At 51.8% G+C, this 21372-nt stretch overlaps 1 protein-coding gene across 1 annotated transcript in view; it reads left to right on the top strand.

The window, feature by feature from the left end:
- The window catches only part of LOC125113909 (F-box/WD repeat-containing protein 10-like), a 43176-nt gene that overhangs the window by 20589 nt on the left and 1215 nt on the right, over window positions 1-21372 (top strand). Inside the window, exons 12-20 of the mRNA XM_047756831.1 lie at window positions 347-469; window positions 1568-1677; window positions 2797-2997; window positions 3494-3615; window positions 7663-7811; window positions 8744-8886; window positions 15649-15807; window positions 17519-17781; window positions 18453-18590. Coding sequence (XP_047612787.1) covers window positions 347-469; window positions 1568-1677; window positions 2797-2997; window positions 3494-3615; window positions 7663-7811; window positions 8744-8886; window positions 15649-15807; window positions 17519-17781; window positions 18453-18590 — 1408 coding nt within the window. The remainder of the gene's footprint in view (window positions 1-346; window positions 470-1567; window positions 1678-2796; window positions 2998-3493; window positions 3616-7662; window positions 7812-8743; window positions 8887-15648; window positions 15808-17518; window positions 17782-18452; window positions 18591-21372) is intronic.

Raw genomic sequence — 21372 nt, 5'->3', positions numbered from 1 at the left:
CCAGATGGTAGCCGTCTCCGACGTTCACGCTTCAGTTTCTTGCCTGAAGCCTGGCCCTGCCTCCTGGGTTCTTGGTAGTTGATTTTTCCCAGCAGCGGGAAGTGATAGGAGACAGGAGCGGCCGACCCGATTCGGGGGGGGGGGGCGGCCGACCCCCCTCGCTGGTCTCCCGCCAGATGTTGGTGCTCATCGCCCGTCTTAAGCCCGTCTGCACGCGCCGCTGGCCTCGTTGCCAGGCCCAGGCCGTCCTTGGCCAGAGCCTGCTCAGCTTCGAGATCTCGTCAAGCAGTCCCCCTCCTCTTGGAGTATAAGCACTAAGAGGAGCCACTGTCTGTTACTTCCCCAGGGGTCCTACACCCGGGGCATAGATCCTAGGTATGCCCACAGGGTCACTATCCCCGTTCCCAAGATGGCAGACGGCGGGACGCGCCTGCGTGTGAAAAGCCAGAAATGGAAACTGAGAACAAAGGTGGGTCCAGCGGCATCTGGGGCAGGTGACTGTGGCTGTCCTTTCTTGTTGGCCTTTGAAGGCTGAAGTCCAGACGCAGCCTTCACCTAAGGACGTAGGATATGAGAGGATGGAGGGGAGGACGTGGGGGTGGAGGATGTGGGGATGGAGGGGAGGACGTGGGGGTGGAGGAAATTTTACCCCTGAGGGAGATCAGGGTTCTATACTGTATGTCCTTAGGCAAGTTTCTTCCTCTTCTTGAGCATTAAACTTCTCATCTTAAATGCAGGGACCCATCTGGTTGTATCCTAGGATTCTTCCTGACCTCAGCCCCCCAGGGCCAGGTCCTGTGTCCATGGCACCACGTCGCCTGGTGGGGAGCTCACAGTCAGAAGCATTGTCAGGATGGCTGGGGTCTTCCCGACCACCTGTCAGTCCCTCATCGAGAGGCCGCCAGGGTCTGTGGGGATGGGTAGGACGTGAGGGCAGGGCCAGGGCCGGCCCCAGATGTCCAGGGTCCAGAATGAATCAAGCTTTCCGACCCTCTCTTCCAGCTTCGTCCTGGGTCTTGGAAGGAAGGGGAGCTCTAGGTAACCACACAGCCTCCCTCCCGTGCCGTGGCCTCTCCACATGCTAACGTCTGGCACGGATGACTCACCTGGGCTTCCAGTTCTGGAAGGCAGCTGGAAGGAGGGGTGGAGGTTGCAGTTGTACAGAAACTTGGGCCCACAAACGCACAGCGTGTGTGGCGGTGATTCCCCCTTGTGACTTGGGTTCCCATGCATTCGCTGGGTGCTGTCCCATGTACCCATGTCTCGGGGCCCTGCTGACCGACCCTCTCTTGTGTGCCTCCTGGCTGTGAGCTCGCTTGTGGGGAAGCCGAGCCATCATCGACGTCAAGGTTCATGGAGTCGGATGTGGAAGGAGAATTCGGATCCTTGCCTCAATATTCTCTCCCTCACGGTTCCTTTTGCTCACGGGTCCCCTCCCTGTCACCACATGGCAGCAGCCGCAGCCTGAAGAGGGGTCCTCAGCGCCCTGTGCCCCTGTGGGGAGCCTCAGGGATGCGTGTCTGGTCAAGTGGCCCCTGGGCTTTGACGGCAGCTGTTTCCCTGTTAGAACGACTACAGCCTGTGGAGTGCGTACCAGAGCCAGGAGACGCAGCAGGTGCAGCTGGAGGAGAGGAACGTCTTCTGTGGGCCGTACAACATCCGTATTCTCTCCGACATGTAGGTCCTGGGCCGGCGTCCAGAGGGGAGGGATCCTGAGGGCCCACAGCGGCGTCCAAGGACTGCTGTGCCCCTTGCTCATGTGATGCTGATGGTGATGATAACAGGGTGCCTTCACAATAACGACATCTCGGTTTGGACAGGACGATAAGTTATGTGGTCATCCTGCATGTGTTATCTCTTTACTGATCTTATGATCGGAAACAGTTCAACTCACCCTGTTTCGCTGGACTACAAGCTCACTGAGGGCAAGACTCCTCCATATCTCACTTGCCGTGGGTGTCCCATTAGCACCTGCTGGCACAAGACTTTGCCCCTAATATATGCTCATTAATATGGCTATTTTAAGGGGGAAAAAAAGAATGAAAGAAACAGTGGGACATGCAGTGGGCACAGGACTTTCTAACTGTGTTCCTCAGAGGTTTTCCATTAAAAAAAAATAAAGGAATAGCAACAACAACAACAACAAAAAAAGACAAAAGACAAAAAAAAAAAGAAGTTCCCGTCGTGGCGCAGTGGTTAACTAATCCAACTAGGAACCATGAGGTTGCGGGTTCGGTCCCTGCCCTTGCTCCGTGGGTTAACGATCCGGCGTTGCCGCGAGCTGTGGTGTAGGTTGCAGACTCGGCTCGGATCCCGCGTTGCTGTGGCTCTGGCGTAGGCTGGTGGCTACAGCTCCGATTAGACCCCTAGCCTGGGAACCTCCATATGCCGTGGGAGCGGCCCAAGAAATAGCAACAACAACAACAACAACAACAACAACAAAAAAAAGACAAAAGACAAAAAATAAAAAAAAAATAAAGGTTTTCATGATCAAACAAGTTGGGAAATGCTGCATACTCTGTTCTCTCTCATGGGAGTTTATCATACATTAGCAGAAGTTTTTAAAAGACTTTTGCCTGTGTCTTTGGGTTCTAAATCGGCTTGAATGGATCTTTGTTGTGGTGTGAGGTGGGGATCCCGCAGGGCTGGTTAACATGAAGCCTGGCCTTCTGCTCCATCCCTTGTTGGAAGGCCCTGGATTTCCCACCATCCCAGTGCTGCAGGTGAGAGGCAAGTGAGTTCCCAGAAGGACACTAACTCTTCCTTCGGGCGTCATCCTTTTTCCTGGCAACCCAGGTGGGACCGAAACAGAATCATCCACTATTCCGGCGGAGGCTTGTTGGCTGTGTCGTCCAATCGGAAGATCCAGCTTCTGGACGTCGTACAAGTAAAGGAGCTGCCGGTCAAGTTCCGAGGCCACGCCGGCAGTGTCCGTGCCCTCTTCCTGTGTGAGGAGGAGAACTTTCTCCTGAGTGGGAGTTACGACCTGAGTATCAGGTAGGCCGTCCAGGAAAGCTGCGGCCCCCCAGCCGCAGAGCTCTTGACGTTTGGGGCTGGTAGAGTCCTTCTGTGGGGGCTGTCCCGTGCCTTGTAGGATGTTGAGCAGAATCCCTGGACCCTATGTGCTAGATATCATAGCACCTCCCCCTGCCGGCTTGTCTCCAGACACTGTCAGACGTCCCCTGGTGGTGGGAGTCGCTCCTGGCTGACCATCGCTGCATTAGTACCTTGATGTCACAAAAACCCTGTGAGGCAACGACTATTATTATCATTTCCATGTTATCAATGAGGAAATGGAGATTACGCAGAAATCAAGGAACATTCCCAAAGGTATACTTACTAGGTGGTGCAGGTCTTGGACTCTGAGCTTAATCATGAAACTCTGCTGCCTCCCAGCTACCTAGTGGCCTAAGGACCTCTATACTGTATGACCCCTTGCGCCCTCAGAAAATCTCAAAAGCATTATTTTTTTTTTTTGGCCTGATTCCTGCAGATACTGGGATCTGAAAAGCGGGGCTTGCGTACGAATCTTCAACGGCCACCAGGGGAGCATCACATGTGTGGATGTCCATAAGAACAGGCTCGCCTCTGGAGCAAAAGATTGCCAGGTAAAAGGTGAGAGCAAAATGCTGCAAGCTTTCCAAGAAGTTTCCCCCAGTCCGTGGGCTGCCAGGGGAATTGCTCAGCGCCTTTCTGTAGGCAGGCATCCTATAGACTTATCCTTTCTTCCGTCCATCCGTGTATCCTTTGATCCAGGCACTCAGCAGCTATTTGTTGAATGCTTGATGCTGTGCCAGGTGCTTAGGGAAGAAATGAATATCACGTGGCCCTTTCGGTGTGACTTTTTCCTTCCTCAAGAGTCTCGTGGTCTCCTACTGGTGACAGCTATGGAAGTAGAAAGTGGGGGATGTTGTCGTGTGAATGGTACGGCTGCCGTTTATCGAGTACTAACCTCGGGACAGGCACGAGGGTCGGTCCCTCACACACATAATTTTATTTAACTCTCGCAGGAATTCCACGGGGGGGGGTGCAGACAAGGAATCCAGAGCTCAGGGAGAAAAACAACCTGCCCCATATCGAAGCTGCTGAGTGTTTGGGCAGGGATTTGAATCCAGGGCTTTCTGGCTCTAAACCGCAGGCTCCTATCAATGTGTGCAGCTTTAAGGGACCATAGAAATAAGAGTGAAAAGGGAGCCCTGCAGGCAGGGTGCTATTTGAGTGGGGTCTTGAGCATGAGTCGTCCTCCACGCAGAGGGAGCGTGCAGAGTCCTGCATGCAGAAGGGCCAGCTCACACAAATCACAGGATATTGAAGAAAACCAAGCCTTCAGGGGGTTGGCATTGCTCGGCCTGGGTGTTTGTGGGAGCTGGGTCATCAAAGGCCTCCTGCGTCATGGCAGGAAGTTGAGCTTCATTCTCTAGGACGTGGGAGGCTGGAAGTGCATCTTCAGCTGAGGATTGCTATGATCCAGTGTGTATTTGAGCAAAATTGTGCGAGTGGAAGAAGGGTTTGGAAAGGTGGTGCCAACGTGGTGACAGGGGCCTTACGACACCACTCCTTCTAGAAGCTGTGATGTCTCCGGAATATCTGAGAACAGGCAGGTGCAAAGACATCAGATGGCTGGATATTCAATGACACAAACAGGAGGGAGATTTCTAGAAGGAGAACTGGCTGGACTTCACCACCAGCTGGGGATGAAAGTGAGAAAGTGGGTGCCTGTTGTGGCTCATTGGGTTAAGAACCTGACATGGTGTCTGTGAGGACGCAGGTTTGATCCCTGGCCTCACTCAGTGGGTTAAGGATCTGGCGTTGCTGTGAGCCGTGGTGTAAGTTGCAAATGTGGCTTAGATCTGGCGTGGCTCTGGCTGTGGTGTAGACTGGCAGCTTTGGCTCCGATTTGACCCCTAGCCTGGAAACCACCATATGCTGCAGGAGTGGCCCTAAACGGTGAAAAAAAGAAAAGAAAAGAAAAATGAGAAAAAAGGGCCAAGGGTGAGGCCAGACTTTATAACGCAGGCCACTGGGCACATGGAAGTACCATGGATGGGACCGGGGACCCCCGGGGAAGGGGGTGGGTGGGCTGAGAAGGGAGGCAGAGGTGAGGGCTTCCATTCTGGTCACGTTGAGTGTGGCAGGCAGAGTAGCAGCCAACCAGAGGTGACTGTGTTACCTTGGACGGCCAAAGGGACGTTGCAGAGGTGCTTAAGTTAAGGACCCTAAAATGGGGAGGTTTTCCTGGGTTGTTGGTGTGCACACGTGGGTAGTCGTGGATCCACAAAACTAGAAATGTTCTGATCTGTGATCAAAGGGAGACGTGACTGTGGGAGAAACGGTCGGAGAGATGCAGCGCCTCTGGCTTTGAAGAAGGAGGAAGGGGGTCATAAGCCAAGGAAAGTGGTGACCCCAGGAGGCAGAGAAGGCCAGGATGTGGACCCCACCCCCAGCCTCCGTCAAGAAACACAGCCCTGCCGACACCTTGCTTTTAGCCTGGGGAGGCGGTGCTTGCACATACGAAGCTGGGGGCCATCTGTTATGGCAGCGTTGGGAGAGCCGGGCTAGGGCTGCAGGAGGCAGGTGCCGGCTGGTCCCTGCCACAGCTCCAGATAGGTCCACAGTGAGAGATGGCAGCCCCAGTGTGGACGCGATTTCTCCTTCGAGGCAGGAGGACAGAATGAAAAGAGGAGTTGCGAGGGCCCCAGGCACCGTGTTGGGGTGGCAGAGGACAGGGAGGGGACAATGGGGTGGTGACGGGAGCCCAGGGCTCAGACCGGCCTGGGAAGCCTTGCAGGCCACCTCTTCGCCCTCCTCAACCCACTGGGAGTCTCGTTGCCGTGGCTGCTTACAGGAGTGGAGCAGAAAGGATGAAAGGTGACAGTTTGAGGATGGAAGGGAGGAGGAGAGCCCTGCAGGCCACCAGCTGAAGGGTTTAAGCCCTCACCTCCAGTGCAGGACTTAAGGGGGCTCCCAAAACCTCAGTGATCGAGATACTTATTTCAATGCAATACTTAAAAAGTCAGGAGCTCCCGTTGTGGCTCAGTGGTTAAGAACTCAGCTAGTATGCATGAGAATGCGGGTTCGATCCCTGGTCTCACTCAGTGGGTTAAGGATCCAGTGTTGCTGCAGGCTGCTGCATAGGTTGCAAATGCAGCTTGGATACCACGTTGCTGTGGCTGTGGTGTCGGCCGGCAGCTGCAGCTCCTATATGACCCCTAGCCTGGGAACTCCCATATGCCATGGGCGCGGCCCTAAAAAGACAAAGAAAAAAATAAAGTCAAAACTAACATACAAAATTATCCAAACATCCTGACCCCAGCTGCCAGCCTGCCTGCGTGGCCCCGGCTCTCCCTGCTTCCTGGGTCGCTGAAATAGAACAAGAAAGGAGACAATTAGGGACCTAAAAGGTAACCCTCCACTTTAAAATGTCCTTAAATCAGGGCACCTTAACAACGAGTCCGCTAACTCATGTTTCAGTGTTCCCCTTTCCAACTCGATAAAAGGGCCAGGAGGGTGCATGAACTCAGCGCAGGAAAGCGGCTCCCACGGTGCGGGTGAATGGGAGAGCGTGGCCTCTGGACCCAGACACCCAGCTCCGTCGGCTCAGCACCTGTGTGAGCATCAGCAGGTTGCTGAACCTCTCTGTGCCTCCTGGTCTGTAGTGGGGAATAATAGCGGCACTATGCCGTGAGCCGGAGTGGATGCACGTCACGCGCTTCGAATGGCGCGGGGCTCACAGCTGGAGGCCGGGTGTCAGCTGTGCTCGGCTTTGGTCCTCGGTTACCCATTCTGTCGCCCGAGGCAGAAAGTGCCCTGGGGGCTGACGGAGCCAACTTTGATGTTCTCACCCCTGAATTCATGGTGCCACGTTCGGTTTTCCTTTAAGCTCGGTTCTCCTGACACTTGCTGCGCGGGAGGCAGTTGCTCTCGCAAATTCTGCGTAGAAGCAGCAGTAGCCCTGGTCCCCGCTATGCGAGCCTCTCAGTAGTAAAATCGCGAAGTTGGACTGAGGACTATTTATCTTGTTTTTTTTTTTTTTTTTTTGTCGTTTCTAGGGCTGCACCTGCGGTATATGGAGGTTCCCAGGCTAGGGGTCCAGTTGGAGTTGTAGCCGCCAGCCTAAGCCACAGCTAATGCAACAGCAACACAGAATCTGAGCCACGTCTGCAACCTACAGCACAGCTCGCAAACTGGATTCCCAACCCACTGAGCGAGGTCAGGGATCGAACCCGCAACCTCATAGTTCCTAGTCACATTCCTTAACAACTGAGCCACGACGGGGAACTCCAACTACTTAGATGCACATAAGGACAGACAGCTCTTTTCTTTGGGGCCGGAAGGTGTGTTCAGAACACCTGGGAGGAGTGATACCAGGATTTTCCTGAAACCTGCCCCATAGCAAGCAGTGTTCAGGCTTGAGCAGGAGGCAGTGGGAGAGGAGCTGTGCAGCCCCTGGGCAGAGGCTGAGTGCCGGGTCGGAGCCCAGGTCTGTGCATTGCCAGCCCTCCCAAGGGCAGGACTGGGGAGCTCTGGGCAGCAGAGTGACCGCACCTGGGCTGTGGGGGAGCCTGTGGGGGCGCCGGGCCAGGCGAAGCCTCCCGGGGTCTAATAGGATGGGCTCGGCTAGTCCTAGCTTCTGTCCCCCTCTCCACCCCCCACCCCCCGCAGAGTGGGATATAGACACAGGCAAGTGCCTGAAGACCTTCCGACATAAAGACCCCATCTTGGCCACCAGAATCAATGACACGTACATCGTGAGCAGCTGTGAGAAAGGGACAGTCAAAGTGTGGCAGGTCGCCACGGCCCAGCTGCTCAAGGTGAGAGGGCAGGGACTTGGGGGCGGGCCTGGGGGACAGCCACAGCCCCCCTCCACGGAGCTCCCCAGCCCACCCTGGAGCAGCTGAGTTACAGTCCCCAGGAGGGCGGTCCCGGAAAGGGGAAGGGAAGGCCCCCCAAGAAGGGGCTGTTCTGAGTCGGGGCGGTCAGGGCCCATCTGTGCCCTGTTGCGCTGGTGGGGCGGGAGCTGTATTCTGACTCCACATGATACATGGGCTCGGGGTCTTCTAACGGCAGCACAGGTAAAGTACCTTCTCTTCTGGAACATTCCACCTGATGCTGGCACGGGCTATGGGTGTGAACAAAGCCACCATCGATTTCCTCCCTGCCCTCTCATGAGACGAGAACATTGGCTGTCTTGAAAATTACCCAAGTGTTCACACACGCAGAGTGTTCTCACTGGATCTGAGGCCCCAGGCCCTGGTGGGCAGTGGTGAGGTGTCCCTTGTGCCAGGACACAGGATCGCGGGAGAAGCTGCTGGCCTGGCTGGTGGGCTCTTCCCCCGATAGCATTGTCACTGTGCTCTCACCAGCGGCTGCAGGCGCAGGGATGCCCAGGTGCCTCTGGGTCCTGGCGACGGGGCTGGGGATGGAACCCTCGAGCCGTCCCCCTCTGGCGGCAGAGGGAGCTGGACTGTGGCCTTTCTGGCCCTTTAGGAAGGTGCCACCAGGAACAGACCCTCTTCCGAATCCCATTCCTCCTTAACTGGGGAGAGAGCTCTGGGCAGGGGTGGCACGGGCTCCACTGGCCTGGGAGCAAAAGCCAAGTCTGCTCAGGTCAGTCCCAAGGGTGCTCGCGGACTGCTGGGGTGGGCCTTTGGGATTCATCCCAAGAAGCCTCCAGCTCTGGCCCTTGGAGGAGTCGCGGTCTGAGTTGAGGACGGGCTGAAAACAGAGGTATGTTTTCTTGCAGACTCTCAACGGCCACGAGGGAGCTGTGAGGTGTTTGTGCTTTGACCAGTGGCATCTCGTCTCGGGAAGCGCTGATGGCCTGGTCATGGCCTGGAGCATGGTGGGGAAGTACGAGCGGTGCCTCATGGCCTTCAAGCACCCAAAGTAAGTGCCACGGAGCCCTGACCAGGTCCTGCGCCCTCCTTTTCCTGCCGCAGCCTGGACTCGGATCTTTGGCAGATCAGCTCCTTCTGCTCCCCGCGGACCTTCTGTTCCCTCTGCCCCTCCGCCACTTCTGTTTTCCTCCTGCACCTGTTACCCAATTTCCCCACCCCCTCTCCTGTCCTCACTTGTTTCTCTTCAGAAGTAACAGTATTAGATGTGGACTTGGAAAAGTTATTGCAATTTTACACTTAGGGCACTCCTGAAAAATTTATACGTTATTTTCCAAATGAATGAATATTGGCAGAACTGTCCCTCCCCCAAATAATGCCGGTAAACTTAACTTCTTGGAATTCTCTGTCCACAAAAGCAGGAAATTATGCAAGTGCCAAAGGTTTAAAAATAACCGAGGGCTGAAGGAAGGAGCACTCCTAACGTCTGTGGGCTGGATTCTGTTCCAGGACAGCAAATGGATTTCATTTTCCAGGTCCAGTCTCAGTGTAGTGATGGTGGCTGCTTGGAGCCAGTTAAGCAGTAGTCTGAGGGCACATCTAGGCTTATTTGGAAAGCGTATTGTGGTCAATTAATGGTTCTGCCGTGGTCATGGGTTTTCCAGGCTGCTCCGGGCCCGTTCTTGTACTAAATGAATGATGCTGCTTCCCCGAATGCGTGGTGGGAAATTCCAGGACACTAAGTGCTGCCCACATCGATTGAAAGAGTAACTGAGTCTTCCAGGAAGCTCTCTGGGGGTAGTGATTTAGTAAAATACGGCCCTGGATGTCCTTGCACCCTCACAGGAACCTCCTGGGCAGGAGACTGGCCCTGTGGGCGGTGGGAGGGGGTGAGGGGACATGTGTGGGATCTCTGTCCCGGGTGTGTGATTGCAGGGTTGACGGGGGGCGGGGGGGGGGGCGGCGGGGGAAGGGCCACCATTCAGTGAGTATTTCAACCCTTGGATGGGGGTCAGTGAGCCTCATTGCCTATTGTCTGGATTGTCCAAACTCAGCCTCCAGGAAGGACTCAAACTTTGTGATGTCACCTGAAAATCGTAAGGAAACGTTTTAAAAACCTTTCAAGCACAATTTGGTAGGATTTCATTTAGTTACTGGAAAATAAATTGTCCCCAGCAAACGCAGCGGCGTGTTCACCATTTCACCGACGGAGGAGCCTCCCACTCTTCCTCGGCTCTGAGACCTTCGTGGACCGTCCCACTTGCACTGATTGACAGCCCGACATACCCGTCACATGGTTCTTGATGCCTTGCACAGTTGCAGCAAACCCACAGCCAGTTGTAGCAGCTCTGGAGAGCATGGCCAGTGTTCTCATTTGTAGGGCCCCTCTTCCCCCTCGTCTGTAGAGGTGCCGTGTGTATGTAAGGGCTCAACAAATATTTCTAATTGACGATAATGAGGGCTGATTTGCGGCAGGTTGTCCTTCTGGAGAGGTCCAATGATTGGACGGATACCTGTCTCCAGAATATGACGTAGGTGGTGTCCCCATCATGGTGCAATGGGACTGGCAGCATCCCTGGAGCACTGGGATGCAGGTTCAATCCCCAGCCTGCCCTGGTGGGTTAAAGATCTGTGGGTAGGTCTGATCTATGGCCTGGGAACTCCATATGCTGCAGGGCAGCCAAAAAAGACAAAAATAAGTAAAATTAAATAATTTTTTAAAAAAGAATATGACGTGGAGTTCCCGTCATGGCGCAGCGGAAACAAACCCGATTAGGAACCATGAGGTTGCAGGTTTGATCCCTGGCCTCATTCAGTGGGTTAAGGATCTGGTGTTGCCACAAGCTGTGGTGTAGGCCGGCAGCTGTAGCTCCAATTCGACCCCTAGCCTGGGAACTTCCATATGCCACAGGTGCAGCCTAAAAAGCATAAAGTATATATATATATGACATAGGTGAAAAAAACAGTTATATTTGCACTCTGTCCTTCATGGAAGAAGGACCAGAGAGAAAGGGCATCTTTCTGTTCCCTTGGTCCAACATTTTTTTCATCCAAAATTTAGAATCTGCATACAGTGTGGGAGAGAATGGATATGAGGAATGAAATTAGAGGACGCAAAGTAGGGCTGACAAAAGTGAATCCTTTCAGTTTTTATTTGGGAATTTGTTGATTCTCTCTCTCTTTTTTTTTTTTTTTTTTGCTCCACCCATGGCATGGGGAAGTTCCCAGGCCAGGGATATCAAACCTGTGCCACAGCAGTGACCCAGGCTGCTACAATGACAATGCTGGATCCTTAACCCATTGTGCCACAAGGGAACTCCTAATTTCTGCATTTTTAAGGATGGTTTTGGATGGATATAGAATTCTTGGTTTAGTTATTTTTTTTTTCCCTTTCAGCACTGAACATGTTATTCCACTTCCTTCTGGCCTCCATGGTTTCTCGTGGGAAATCAGTTATTAATTTTTTTTTTAGGCAAGAAGTAGATTTATTGAGATAGGATGCTTGTGAGAGGAGCAAGTGGGCAGGCATGGAAGCACTGCCCTGGGGACCCCGCGGGCCACAGTTTTATCATCCAAGGGGAGTGGGGGTCAGAAGAAAGGACAGTTTTCAATCTTGCTGAGAATCCTTTCTATGTGATGAGCTGCTCTTCCCTCACTGCTTTCAATACTCGGTCTTGGGCCTTTTGCAGTTAGATTATAATATGTCTCCGTGTGGATCTTTTTGTGTTTATTCTAGTTAGAGTTTGTTGAACTTCTTGAGTATGCAGATTCATGTTTTTCATCATATTTGTAAGTTTCGGGCCATTATTTCTTCAAGTATTTTTTTTCTGCTCCTTTCTCTCCTCTTTTTCCGGGAATCCTATTGTGTGTATGTTGGTGTTCGCTGATGTCATGCAGATATCTAGCGTTCTGTTCATTTTTCTTCATTCTCCTTTCTTTCTGTTCTTTAGACTATATAATCTCTGCTGACCTCTCTTCAAATCCTTTCCTTCTTCTGCCTGATTGAATCTGCTTTTCAACCCCTCTAGTGAATTTTCATTTCAGTTATGATAGTTTTCAACTCCAGAATTTCTGTTCGGATCCTTTTTTTTTTTTTCTTGTCTTTTTTTTGCTATTTCTTGGGCCGCTTCCGCGGCATATGGAGATTCCCAGGCTAGGGGTCGGATTGGAGCCTTAGCCACCGGCCGACGCCAGAGCCACAGCAACTTGGGATCCGAGCCGTGTCTGCAACCTACACCACAGCTCACGGCAATGCCGGATCCTTAACCCACTGAGCAAGGGCAGGGACCGAACCCGCAACCTTATGGTTCCTAGTCGGATTCGTTAACCACTGCGCCACAACGGGAACTCCTGGATCCTTTTATAATTTCTAAGTCTTTATTGAGATTCTTTATTTGGTGAGATATTATTTCTTATACTTCCCTTTAGTTTTGTTGGCATGGTTTCCCTTAGCTATTTGAACATATTTAAAGTAGATGATTGAAGGTTTTTGTCTAGTAAGTCCAACCATGGGGCTTCCTTGGGGACAGTTTTCTGTCGATTGCCTTTTCCCCTGCATATGGGCCATACCCTCTAGTGTCTTCTTACGCTTTATAACTTTCTGTTGAAAACTGCACATTTTGAATATTTTAATATCACAACTCTGGAGATCAAATTCTCCCTCTTGCCCGGGGTCTTTTTTTTTTTTTTTTCCTTCTTTGTTGTAGTTTTTATTGTTTGTTTAGTGAATCTGTGTTTTTTGTCTTGTTTGACCACTGAAGTCTCTGTTTTATTGCCTTGGTGATGTGCTAATGGCTGGAGAGAGATGGACGTGAACACCTGGAAACAAAATACCTCCCATTCTTTGCCAAGGGGCTCTGTGTGCCTGCTGAGGGGAGCTGTCAACATGTAGCAGTTTACAACTCTGCCTTAGCCCTTGCTGCTTGCGCAGAATATTGACGTCAGCCCAGACTGAGGGCTTGGGGCTTTTTAAGTTTTTCTCCAAGCATGTGCATCGCCCTGGGCACATCAGTGGCCACATAGAGTCCCAGGAATATGTCTGAGCTTTTCAAAGCCCTTACAGACGTTTTACTCCCCAGCTTTTCCTCCAAAGCTTTTTTGGTTAGCCCTAACAGATACCTGTTACCCAAGGAAGCTGCGACTAAAACATTTGCCTATAAATGTTTTCAACAAAACCCTACCCCGACCCCCCCAGGTAGCAGTTCCAGCACTGGGTGAGTTCCTGGTAAGACAAAATCATGACAAGTTCTTTGAGCCAGTCTTCCAGGAAGCCACCAGACAGGTCAGATAATTCATTGTGAAGGAGACCAGTTCTTTTTCCTTGGGTCCCAGGGATGTGAGCTGATATTTTCATGGCTACCACTGGGCTGGGGAGTGGGGGATGGACTAGGTAAGTTGATATGCCACGGTTCCTGTTCATTGTTCCTGAGACTGAGCCACTTTTCTCATCTAAGTGCTCCCTGGCTTGCCGCAAGCCTTTGGTCGTTTCCCAGAATTCCAAATAGTTGATTCTGACAGTTTCTGCCAGTTTTTTCATTGCTCTTGTGGGAGGTGGAGTTTTGGACTTCCCTCCTCCATGCTTTTCCCTGGCATCACCCTCTGCAGCGTCTTTGGATAACGAAGGAACACAGAGGGAGGCAACTTATTTTTAGGGCGGAGATACCACCTGAAAAGAGACTGGGTTATGCCAGGACCATGAGAACCACTACTGTGTCAGGTACTTGTCGAGTCTTGATGGATTTAATCCTGACAGTAAAATCCTCAGGGGCCGTTCCCCGTTTCATGGGAGAGAAAACTGCCGTCTGAGAGTTATGCAGTCAGGAAAAGGTAGAATCAGGTTTTTTGATCCCAGGATTTAAAAGCCTGTGCTTTTATCCACCCGGCTATACTGGTTATACTGGTATAACCACCAAATGCCACGGGAACCCATGAAACATGTAGGCCCAGCTCAGAAGGCTCAAAAGAGATTCCCAAAGAGCCAGACGCCTTCCAGCACGAGGCCTCTCTCCCAGTACTGGATTCTTCTGCAGGTGGACTACTGTGCCTTTAGGGTCCCAATAAAGTCATGGTATTTCCTGAGTTCCTGCGGTGGCACAACAGCATTGGCAGCATCTTGGGAGCACTGGGACACAGGTTTGATCCCCTGGCCCAGTGGCTTAAGGATCTGGCATTGCTGCAGCTGTGGCTTAGATTGCAAGTACAGCTTAGATCTTATCCCTGGCCTGGGAGCTCCACATGCTGCAGGGTGACTAAAAAAAAAAAAAAAAAAAAGTACGCTATTCACATCTTGGAGAAAAAAACTAGAATTTTGTTGGGTTTTCTTACACTTATACTTTAGATTGATCTGTCTCTCTATCCATCATGTGAGGCGGGGTTCAAGCCCTGTTGGCTTCTTTGCTATACTTTGCATGTCTCCCATCTTTCTTTCAAGGTCTTTGTTTTTTTTTTGTTTTGCTAGTTGTTGGGGCCTTAAAAAGTCTTACCCTGGTTCTGGGATCCGACCAAGGCCAAGTGGTATGGGGTGGATGTCGTTCTTTTAATGCCCTGGGGCAAGGATCACACTCTGAAACCTGAGTTGGCGCTCACTTTTTCTAAGAGCTGTTTATTGAAGGCCTGCCATGGGGCTGGGCACTGCACACTGGGTGCTGGGTGTACCAAGATGAGTAAGACTTGGGTTATGCCCAAGAGACTGACAGTATACCCGAAGTTTGTGTGTGTGAGTGGGGTGGGAGGGGAGAAGAAGAAAAGGGATGGTTTTACGGAGACAGTAGGTTGTGAGTGAGGCCATGGATGGACTTGGGTGGGTAGAGATGGCAGGGGTTGATGGACTTGCTTTGCAGATAAGATCTAACAAATTGGTGGCATCAAGTTCCATTTTTCAGCAGCATTAACAGCAGTGGGGTAATTACACTTCTCAGAATTGAATAGTCCACTTATCTGGAGCCCAGCTTGGACGCAGCTGTTGTAGAGAGAATATTGCTGTTGGAATCTACTGCATCCGCTCTCTTTTCCTGCTGCTCATCACGAAAGAGAGCTCATAAATCTCACCCCTGATACAGTTTCCCTTAAAGATATTTCACGGAAAGAATGAAAGCCCCTCATTTAAGATCCCAAAGAAATTGCTCAAATGCTGGGGTTTTGCTTCTTGTAAAGATGATCATTTTCCCTTCTGTTTTTCCCCCTTTCTTTATATGATACTATTTTTACAAGATTCAAAACATTAGATAGTTCTCACCACGTTTGTGGAATTCAACAGCTGGAAATCAGATTGTGAGAGGGGAGCTCCTGTTGCGGCTCAGCAGGCCGAGAACCCGACTTATGTCCATGAGGATGCGGGTTCAATCCCTGGCCTCGCTCAGTGGGTTAAGGATCCGGTGTTGCCACGAGCTGTGGTGTAGATCACGGACACGGCTTGGATCCTACGTTGCTGTGATCGTGGTGTAGGCCGGCAGCTACAGCTCCAATTTGACCCCTAGCCTGGGAACCTCCATATGTCTCAGGCGCAGCCCTAAAAAGCAAAAAAAAAAAAAAAAAAGTAAGAGGGAAGCATGTTCATTTATGTATCAGACCCAAAATGAGTCTTTGACATAAGCCTTTTCATGTCACCACCTCGAGGCACTGTGCCCGAAACGTAGGAAAAGTAACCAGAACGTGGGGAGAGGACCCTCGTCTTGAGGGCGCATGGTTTACATGCAGAACTACAGAAGGACGGCCACCCCGGCTTCAAGGGCAGTCACGGCCCCTCCCAGCCGCACCCGACACGTGCAGCGGTCTGCCGGAAGCGGGTACTGCCCGTCGCTCTGTTCCCTTCCAGGGAGGTGCTCCACGTGGCCCTTCTCTTCCTCCGGGTCATCAGTGCCTGTGCGGACGGCAAGATCCGCATTTACAACCTCCTCAACGGGCACTGCCTGAAGGTGATGAAAGCCAATGGCAGAGGTGATCCTGTGCTGTCCTTCTTTATTCAGGGCAACAGGTGGGTGGTCGGTGTGGGGGTCAGAGCCCTGAGCAGTTCCGTCTGGATGGTTTTTTTCCTCCTCTGGGGCACCGGGCCCGGATTTGCTGGCAGCAGGAGAGCGGGCAGTGCTCCCTCCAGTTTTGGCTGCAGCAGAGTAGTAGGCTTCTGGGGGCTGGGGGGTTCTGGGACTTTGCACAAAACGTAACCATCAGGGGGCCCAGCCCTCCTCATTTGTTCCTCATTCATCATACCGTGGCTGAGATTCGGCTCCGAGGTGGGGACCTCATGCAGCACCCCCTGCTCCCTGATCCCCTGCCCAGCCCGAGAGCTCCACCGGCCGGCGCTGTGTCTCACTTCGGAGGCACAGAGCCTTGCCGGAGCGCAGGGGTGGCATTGGCAGGTGGCCTGGAATCCAGTGGGGCAGAACTGAGCAGGTGAGTTTACAGACACCAGAACCGTGACCGCACTCATTGTCAGCGTACCGTGTTGTCACATGCCAGGCTCATGGCGACATGTGAAAAGGCCAACTGGCTTACGCAAGGCGTCACCTCATCATTTCGAGGTACTTTGCCTTCCTTTGAATGAAACGTCCTCAGTCCTCTTTGGCATCTTAAAGGTGGGTGCTAACAGTAAGGCTCAATAAATGCGTGCTTTTCAGTTACGAGGTCATAATGCCATAAAAAGGTCACCACTGACCTTTTCTCATTTGTGACATCCAAAGAGAGACGTTAGCTTGAGCCAAAACAAGTTGGAAGGCGATTTCTGATTGGTATGATTCCCCAAATGCCATCCCAGCATTTCCAATCCGAACAAATCACTGTTACGGAGAGTCGGTGCTGACGCGTGACAGGCTTAAGATGACAGACTTTCGGGGCAGGAAGGGACCCACACAGAGCATTCCCATGTCTCGTTTACGGTTACAGGAGACCTGCGAGCAGAGAGGGGAGAGTGGTGCTCTGCAAACACTGAATCCCGGGAAGCAGTGCTCTGCAAACACTGAATCCCGGGAAGCAGTGGGAATGGGGGGAGGCCTTGTTGGGGTTAGAAGTCTTCTGCAGCGGCACAAGAATGGGGGTTTGGAAAGATGGAACCCCTCCTGCTTTGTAAAGGACAATGTTCTGTCTGAACTGAGAGCCCGCACAGAGACCCCGGGGGATGGAGTGAAGGGCGTGGCCTGAGCCCCTGCCCCCCCATCAGATTGCCTCATCCCATCACAGCAACAGAGACGGTGCATTCGAATTCTGTGCTTTAATAAAGGGATGAACTTCAAGACATCTGTGTGCAGAATTAGCTAAGCCTTCTGCCTCGGGCGCCCGAGGTCCTTGGCGCTCAGTCCAGGAATGGAAATACTTTGAAAAATATTTTAGCTCAAGAAGTGAAGTAATCAAAACATGTGTGCCTTTCTCACATGTCTTTTTTTTTTTTTTGGCTGCGGCTCGCAGTGGCTCCATGTGGGACCTCAGTTCCCAGACCAGGGATTGAACCCAGGCCGCAGCAGTGAAAGCACCAAGTCCTAACCACTAGACCACCAGGGAACTCTCTGCTCCCATTTAATTTTTAAAGAAAACAGCTACAGAGGCACTAGCCCCTCCAACAACCCACACCACCCTGTTTGTTCAGGCATTTTGGGGACACCGGTTTCTCGGCCTCAGGGTTGAAATGCGTGTTTGGATGTGGGCGGGGCGGCCCTGGGTCTCCTTTTGTGGCCAATTTGTTGCTTTGGTTCCAGGATGGTGATCAACACCGAAAGCAATATTCTCATGTTCCAGTTTGAGAACATCAAGTGGCAGTACTCCCCGGAACAGGCCGGACCAAAGAAGGACAAAGCGGAGGACAGGGAAGAAAACAGCCTCACGGAAGTTCTCTCCAAGTCCAGCACTCAGATTAACAGCCCGAGGGACTCCACATCCAGCAAACAAACAGCCCGGGAGTCCCTGTTAAGCAAACCTCACAGGTCCCGTGCCCCCCTGAGGGTATCCAGGTTACCTACAGGTAAGAGAGCCTCGGTGGGACCCAACGAGGCCAGGGAGGGGGTGCCAGGACCCGTTTCCTGGTGGGATATTTCCTAGCCTTTAGAGAAAGTGGGAGCCATTCTCTGGGATGTGATGGTGTGTTCGCCAGCTCGAGGGAATCTCCTGATAGCCAAGGCCTGAGTTTTCAAACTTCTTAGACTCTTTCTACAGATCACACTAGCCCTTAACACTTGTCACTAAGACATAAAATAAGCAGCCACCATCCTCCCACCGCACCCCTGAACCAGACAGACGGTGCACAGTCATTTCCTCAGGACAGAGGCAGGATCCATGACACTGCAGAAAACCGACCTCTGCAGAATGCTTTACGGCTGGACCTCTGATCAATAGCATGTGTGCCTGGAAAACACTAGATCAACACATCACCTCCAAGCGTGTCACAGCATGAATGGTCAGCTCATTCCGAGGACCGAGAGTTCCAGCTAATGCTTAAAGCTGGATCAGGTGGGTGGGAGGGGGTTCAGGAGATGATCCGGCTGGACCTTAGGCTCCAGGTGACTACCTAGTTTCATGGGACAGCAAACAAGTGATAGTTTGGGTGAAAATCAGCTGAACTGTGAACTGCGCCCCATCTTTCATACCTAGTTGAAGTATACCATTACCACACTTTCCTCCTCCATCTTAATTTAGCGGCGCTGACAGAGGCACCTCTAAGTCAAGGGATGCCAAAATCACCCCGAAAAGATGGCAGGAGGCAAATGGGCTCCAGGGGAGCAGATGGCACAGCTGGTGAGCAAGAGAATTTGGAAGCAAAATCCCTCACTGGAGGTAAGAAGAATGGGTAGTCTTTTATTCTGAATTTGTGTGGCGACACCTCCCCCCTTCCCCGTTCAGCCTAGTTTTTCAGCAGGTCAATCAGTATTTGCTTTTTAGGGCCGCACCTGCGGCACATGGAGGTTCCCAGGCTAGGGGTCGAATCGGAGCTTCAGCTACCGGTCTACACCACAGCCATAGCAACACAGGATCCGAGCCACGTCTGCGACCTGCACCACAGCTCATGGCAACGCCGGATCCTTAACCCACAGAGCGAGGCCAGGGATCAAACCGGCAACCTTATGGTTCCTAGTTGGAGTCGTTAACTGCTGAGCCACGACAGGAACTCCAATATTTGCTTATTTTTGATGCAAAATGCATGAGACACCTGGCTTCTCCTAAGAGTGCTGGGTCTTCCCGAATTGTCCCCTTGCTAACTCGAAGCCATGCAGAGTGAGAGCCTTTCTCGGGAGCCGATCTTCCAGCTCTTGGCTCGCAGGCGGCCTCCTCTCGCCTTCTTGGAGGACGGTTGTGTCATGGGTCTGAGTAAAGGGCACAGCAGAGGAGAGAAGAGGCAGCCAGGCTGACGGCAGAGGGCATTTGAGGGGGCTTCACGGGGGAGGTGCTGGATTGGGGGCATGGTGCCAGGCGTGTGAGATGAGGAGGTACAGGCAAGAGGTGGGGGAGGGGCTTTTTAGAAGCGTCGCTGGGCACTGTGAATGAATGTCCCTTTGTTGCTTTTGAGAGACTTTGGTAAAGATTTAAAGTGCCTTTCAAATATTTTTGGCTAATAGTGTTTCTCTGAATTGAACTTCTTGCAGAGACCAGCTTCAAGGTGAGGTCAAACAGTTGAGCTTTGGGAGGTCTGCACTAGCAGTGGGCATCCTTGTGGATACCTGTGCCCAGGTACCTGTGTAGTAATATGTGTAAGGTAGAGTCCTAGGAGTCGCTGAGTCACAGGGTAACCGCGTTTAAAAGCTAGGAGGAGTTCCCGTGTGGTGCAGCGGGTTAGGGACCTGACCTTGTCGCTGCAGTGGCGCAGGTTTGATCCTTCTACCTGCCACAGGTGCCGCAAACAAAACAGGGCAAACTATAAGGATATTGCCGCGGTTATCCTTAAAAACTGCTATGTCACTTTCACTCCCACCAACGATGCACGCGAGCCCCCACTGCCCCCAGGCCAGCCCTGGGCGTTCACCATCATTTGTACTCGCTCCTTCAGTAAGTAAAAATGGCATCTGCACTTCCCGAAGACTGATCACTAACAAACTAAATGCCATCAGCGGTTAGTGAGTTAGTAGGTGATGAGAGAGCCACCCTAGGGAGTGTTACACAACGGCTGCATGTGGATGAGGAGCCATGTGCGTTGACTTGGAAAGAGGTCTGCTGTAGCTTACGGTACATAAAAAAGACAAGTTCATGAACAACGAGGCCATCACAATTCCTTTCAATAAAAGGAAGAAAACTCTTTTCTCCCCCTCCTCTCCCTCTTCCCCTTTCTCTCCCTCTCTCTGTCCGCCTGTCTCTCTCTTTCTCCCTCTCTCTCTCCCTCTCTCTCCCTCTCTCTCTCTCTCTCCACACACACACACACACACACACACACACCGCAGAAGTTTATTCTAGAATTGGACAGAAAGTGGGGAAGATTTTGATATCTTAATTTCATTTAGTCTTATATGTTTTCATAAACTATTATTTAATTAACAAAGTAAAGGCCAGGAGTTCCCGTTGTGGCGCAGCAGAAGCAAATCCGACCAGGAACCATGAGGTTGTCGGGTTCGAATGATCCCTGGCCTTGCTCAGTGGGTTAAGGATCTGGCATTGTGGTGAGCTGTGGTGTAGGTCACAGACGCGGCTCAAATCTGGCGTTACTGTGGCTCTGGCATAGGCCAGTGGCTACAGCTCCAGTTCGATCCCTAGCCTGGGAACCTCCATATGCCGCAGGTGTGGCCCTAAAGAGACCAAAAAAAAAAAAAAAAAAAAAGAAAAAAGGCAAAAACAAAGAACAAAAAACAAAGTAAAGGACAGAAACAAATTTGAAGTCTTATTCCGGGAGTTCCTGTCGTGGCGCAGTGGTTAAGGAATCCGACTAGGAACCATGAGGTTGCAGGTTCGATCCCTGACCTCGCTCAGTGGGTTGGGGATCCGGCGTTGCCATGAGCTGTGGTGTAGGTTCGCAGACTGCGGCTCGGATCCCGAGTTGCTGTGGCTCTGGTGTAGGCTGGCAGCTATGGCTCTGATTAGACCCCTAGCCTGGGAACCTCCATATGCCACGGAACCGGCCCTAGAAAAGGCAAAAAAAGATGTCCTTGCTAACTAACTCCAGGGTCTCAGGTACCTTGGTGGTCTTGACCCTAAGGCCGTACACAAGGATGGATCGCTTGACCTTGTCAGTGGCTTTGGACCTGCTGGTCTTGTTCAAAACGTTTGGGGAACCTTTGATCAGGAACTGCTCTTGGCTATGTGATATTTTCCATTTCACAGGGGTGACATTCTTTTTTTTCTTTTTTCAGCCGTACCTGCTGCATATGGGAAGTTCCCAGGTGGCTTCAGCCTACACCACAGCTGCAGCAATGCAGGATCCTAAGCCCAGTGAGGGAGGCCAGGGATCGAACCTGGAGTCAGGTACTTAACCCACTGAGCCACAGTGGGAACTCCCAGCATGACATTTCCTGAAAGCAGTTTTGATTCTGAGACTATCCGAAGATCACTTGAAGTCAAATGGGATTAATAAGGTTGAGATCAAACTTTGCAATACAAGTTTTATTTGAAAATATAGTCACATTATTACTGAAAA

Source organism: Phacochoerus africanus, chromosome 14 (assembly GCF_016906955.1).
Source record: "Phacochoerus africanus isolate WHEZ1 chromosome 14, ROS_Pafr_v1, whole genome shotgun sequence".
In the NCBI taxonomy this organism is placed as follows: Eukaryota; Metazoa; Chordata; class Mammalia; order Artiodactyla; family Suidae; genus Phacochoerus; species Phacochoerus africanus.
The sequence above is the reverse complement of the archived record's forward strand: the minus strand, read 5'-3'. Positions and strand labels throughout refer to the sequence as shown.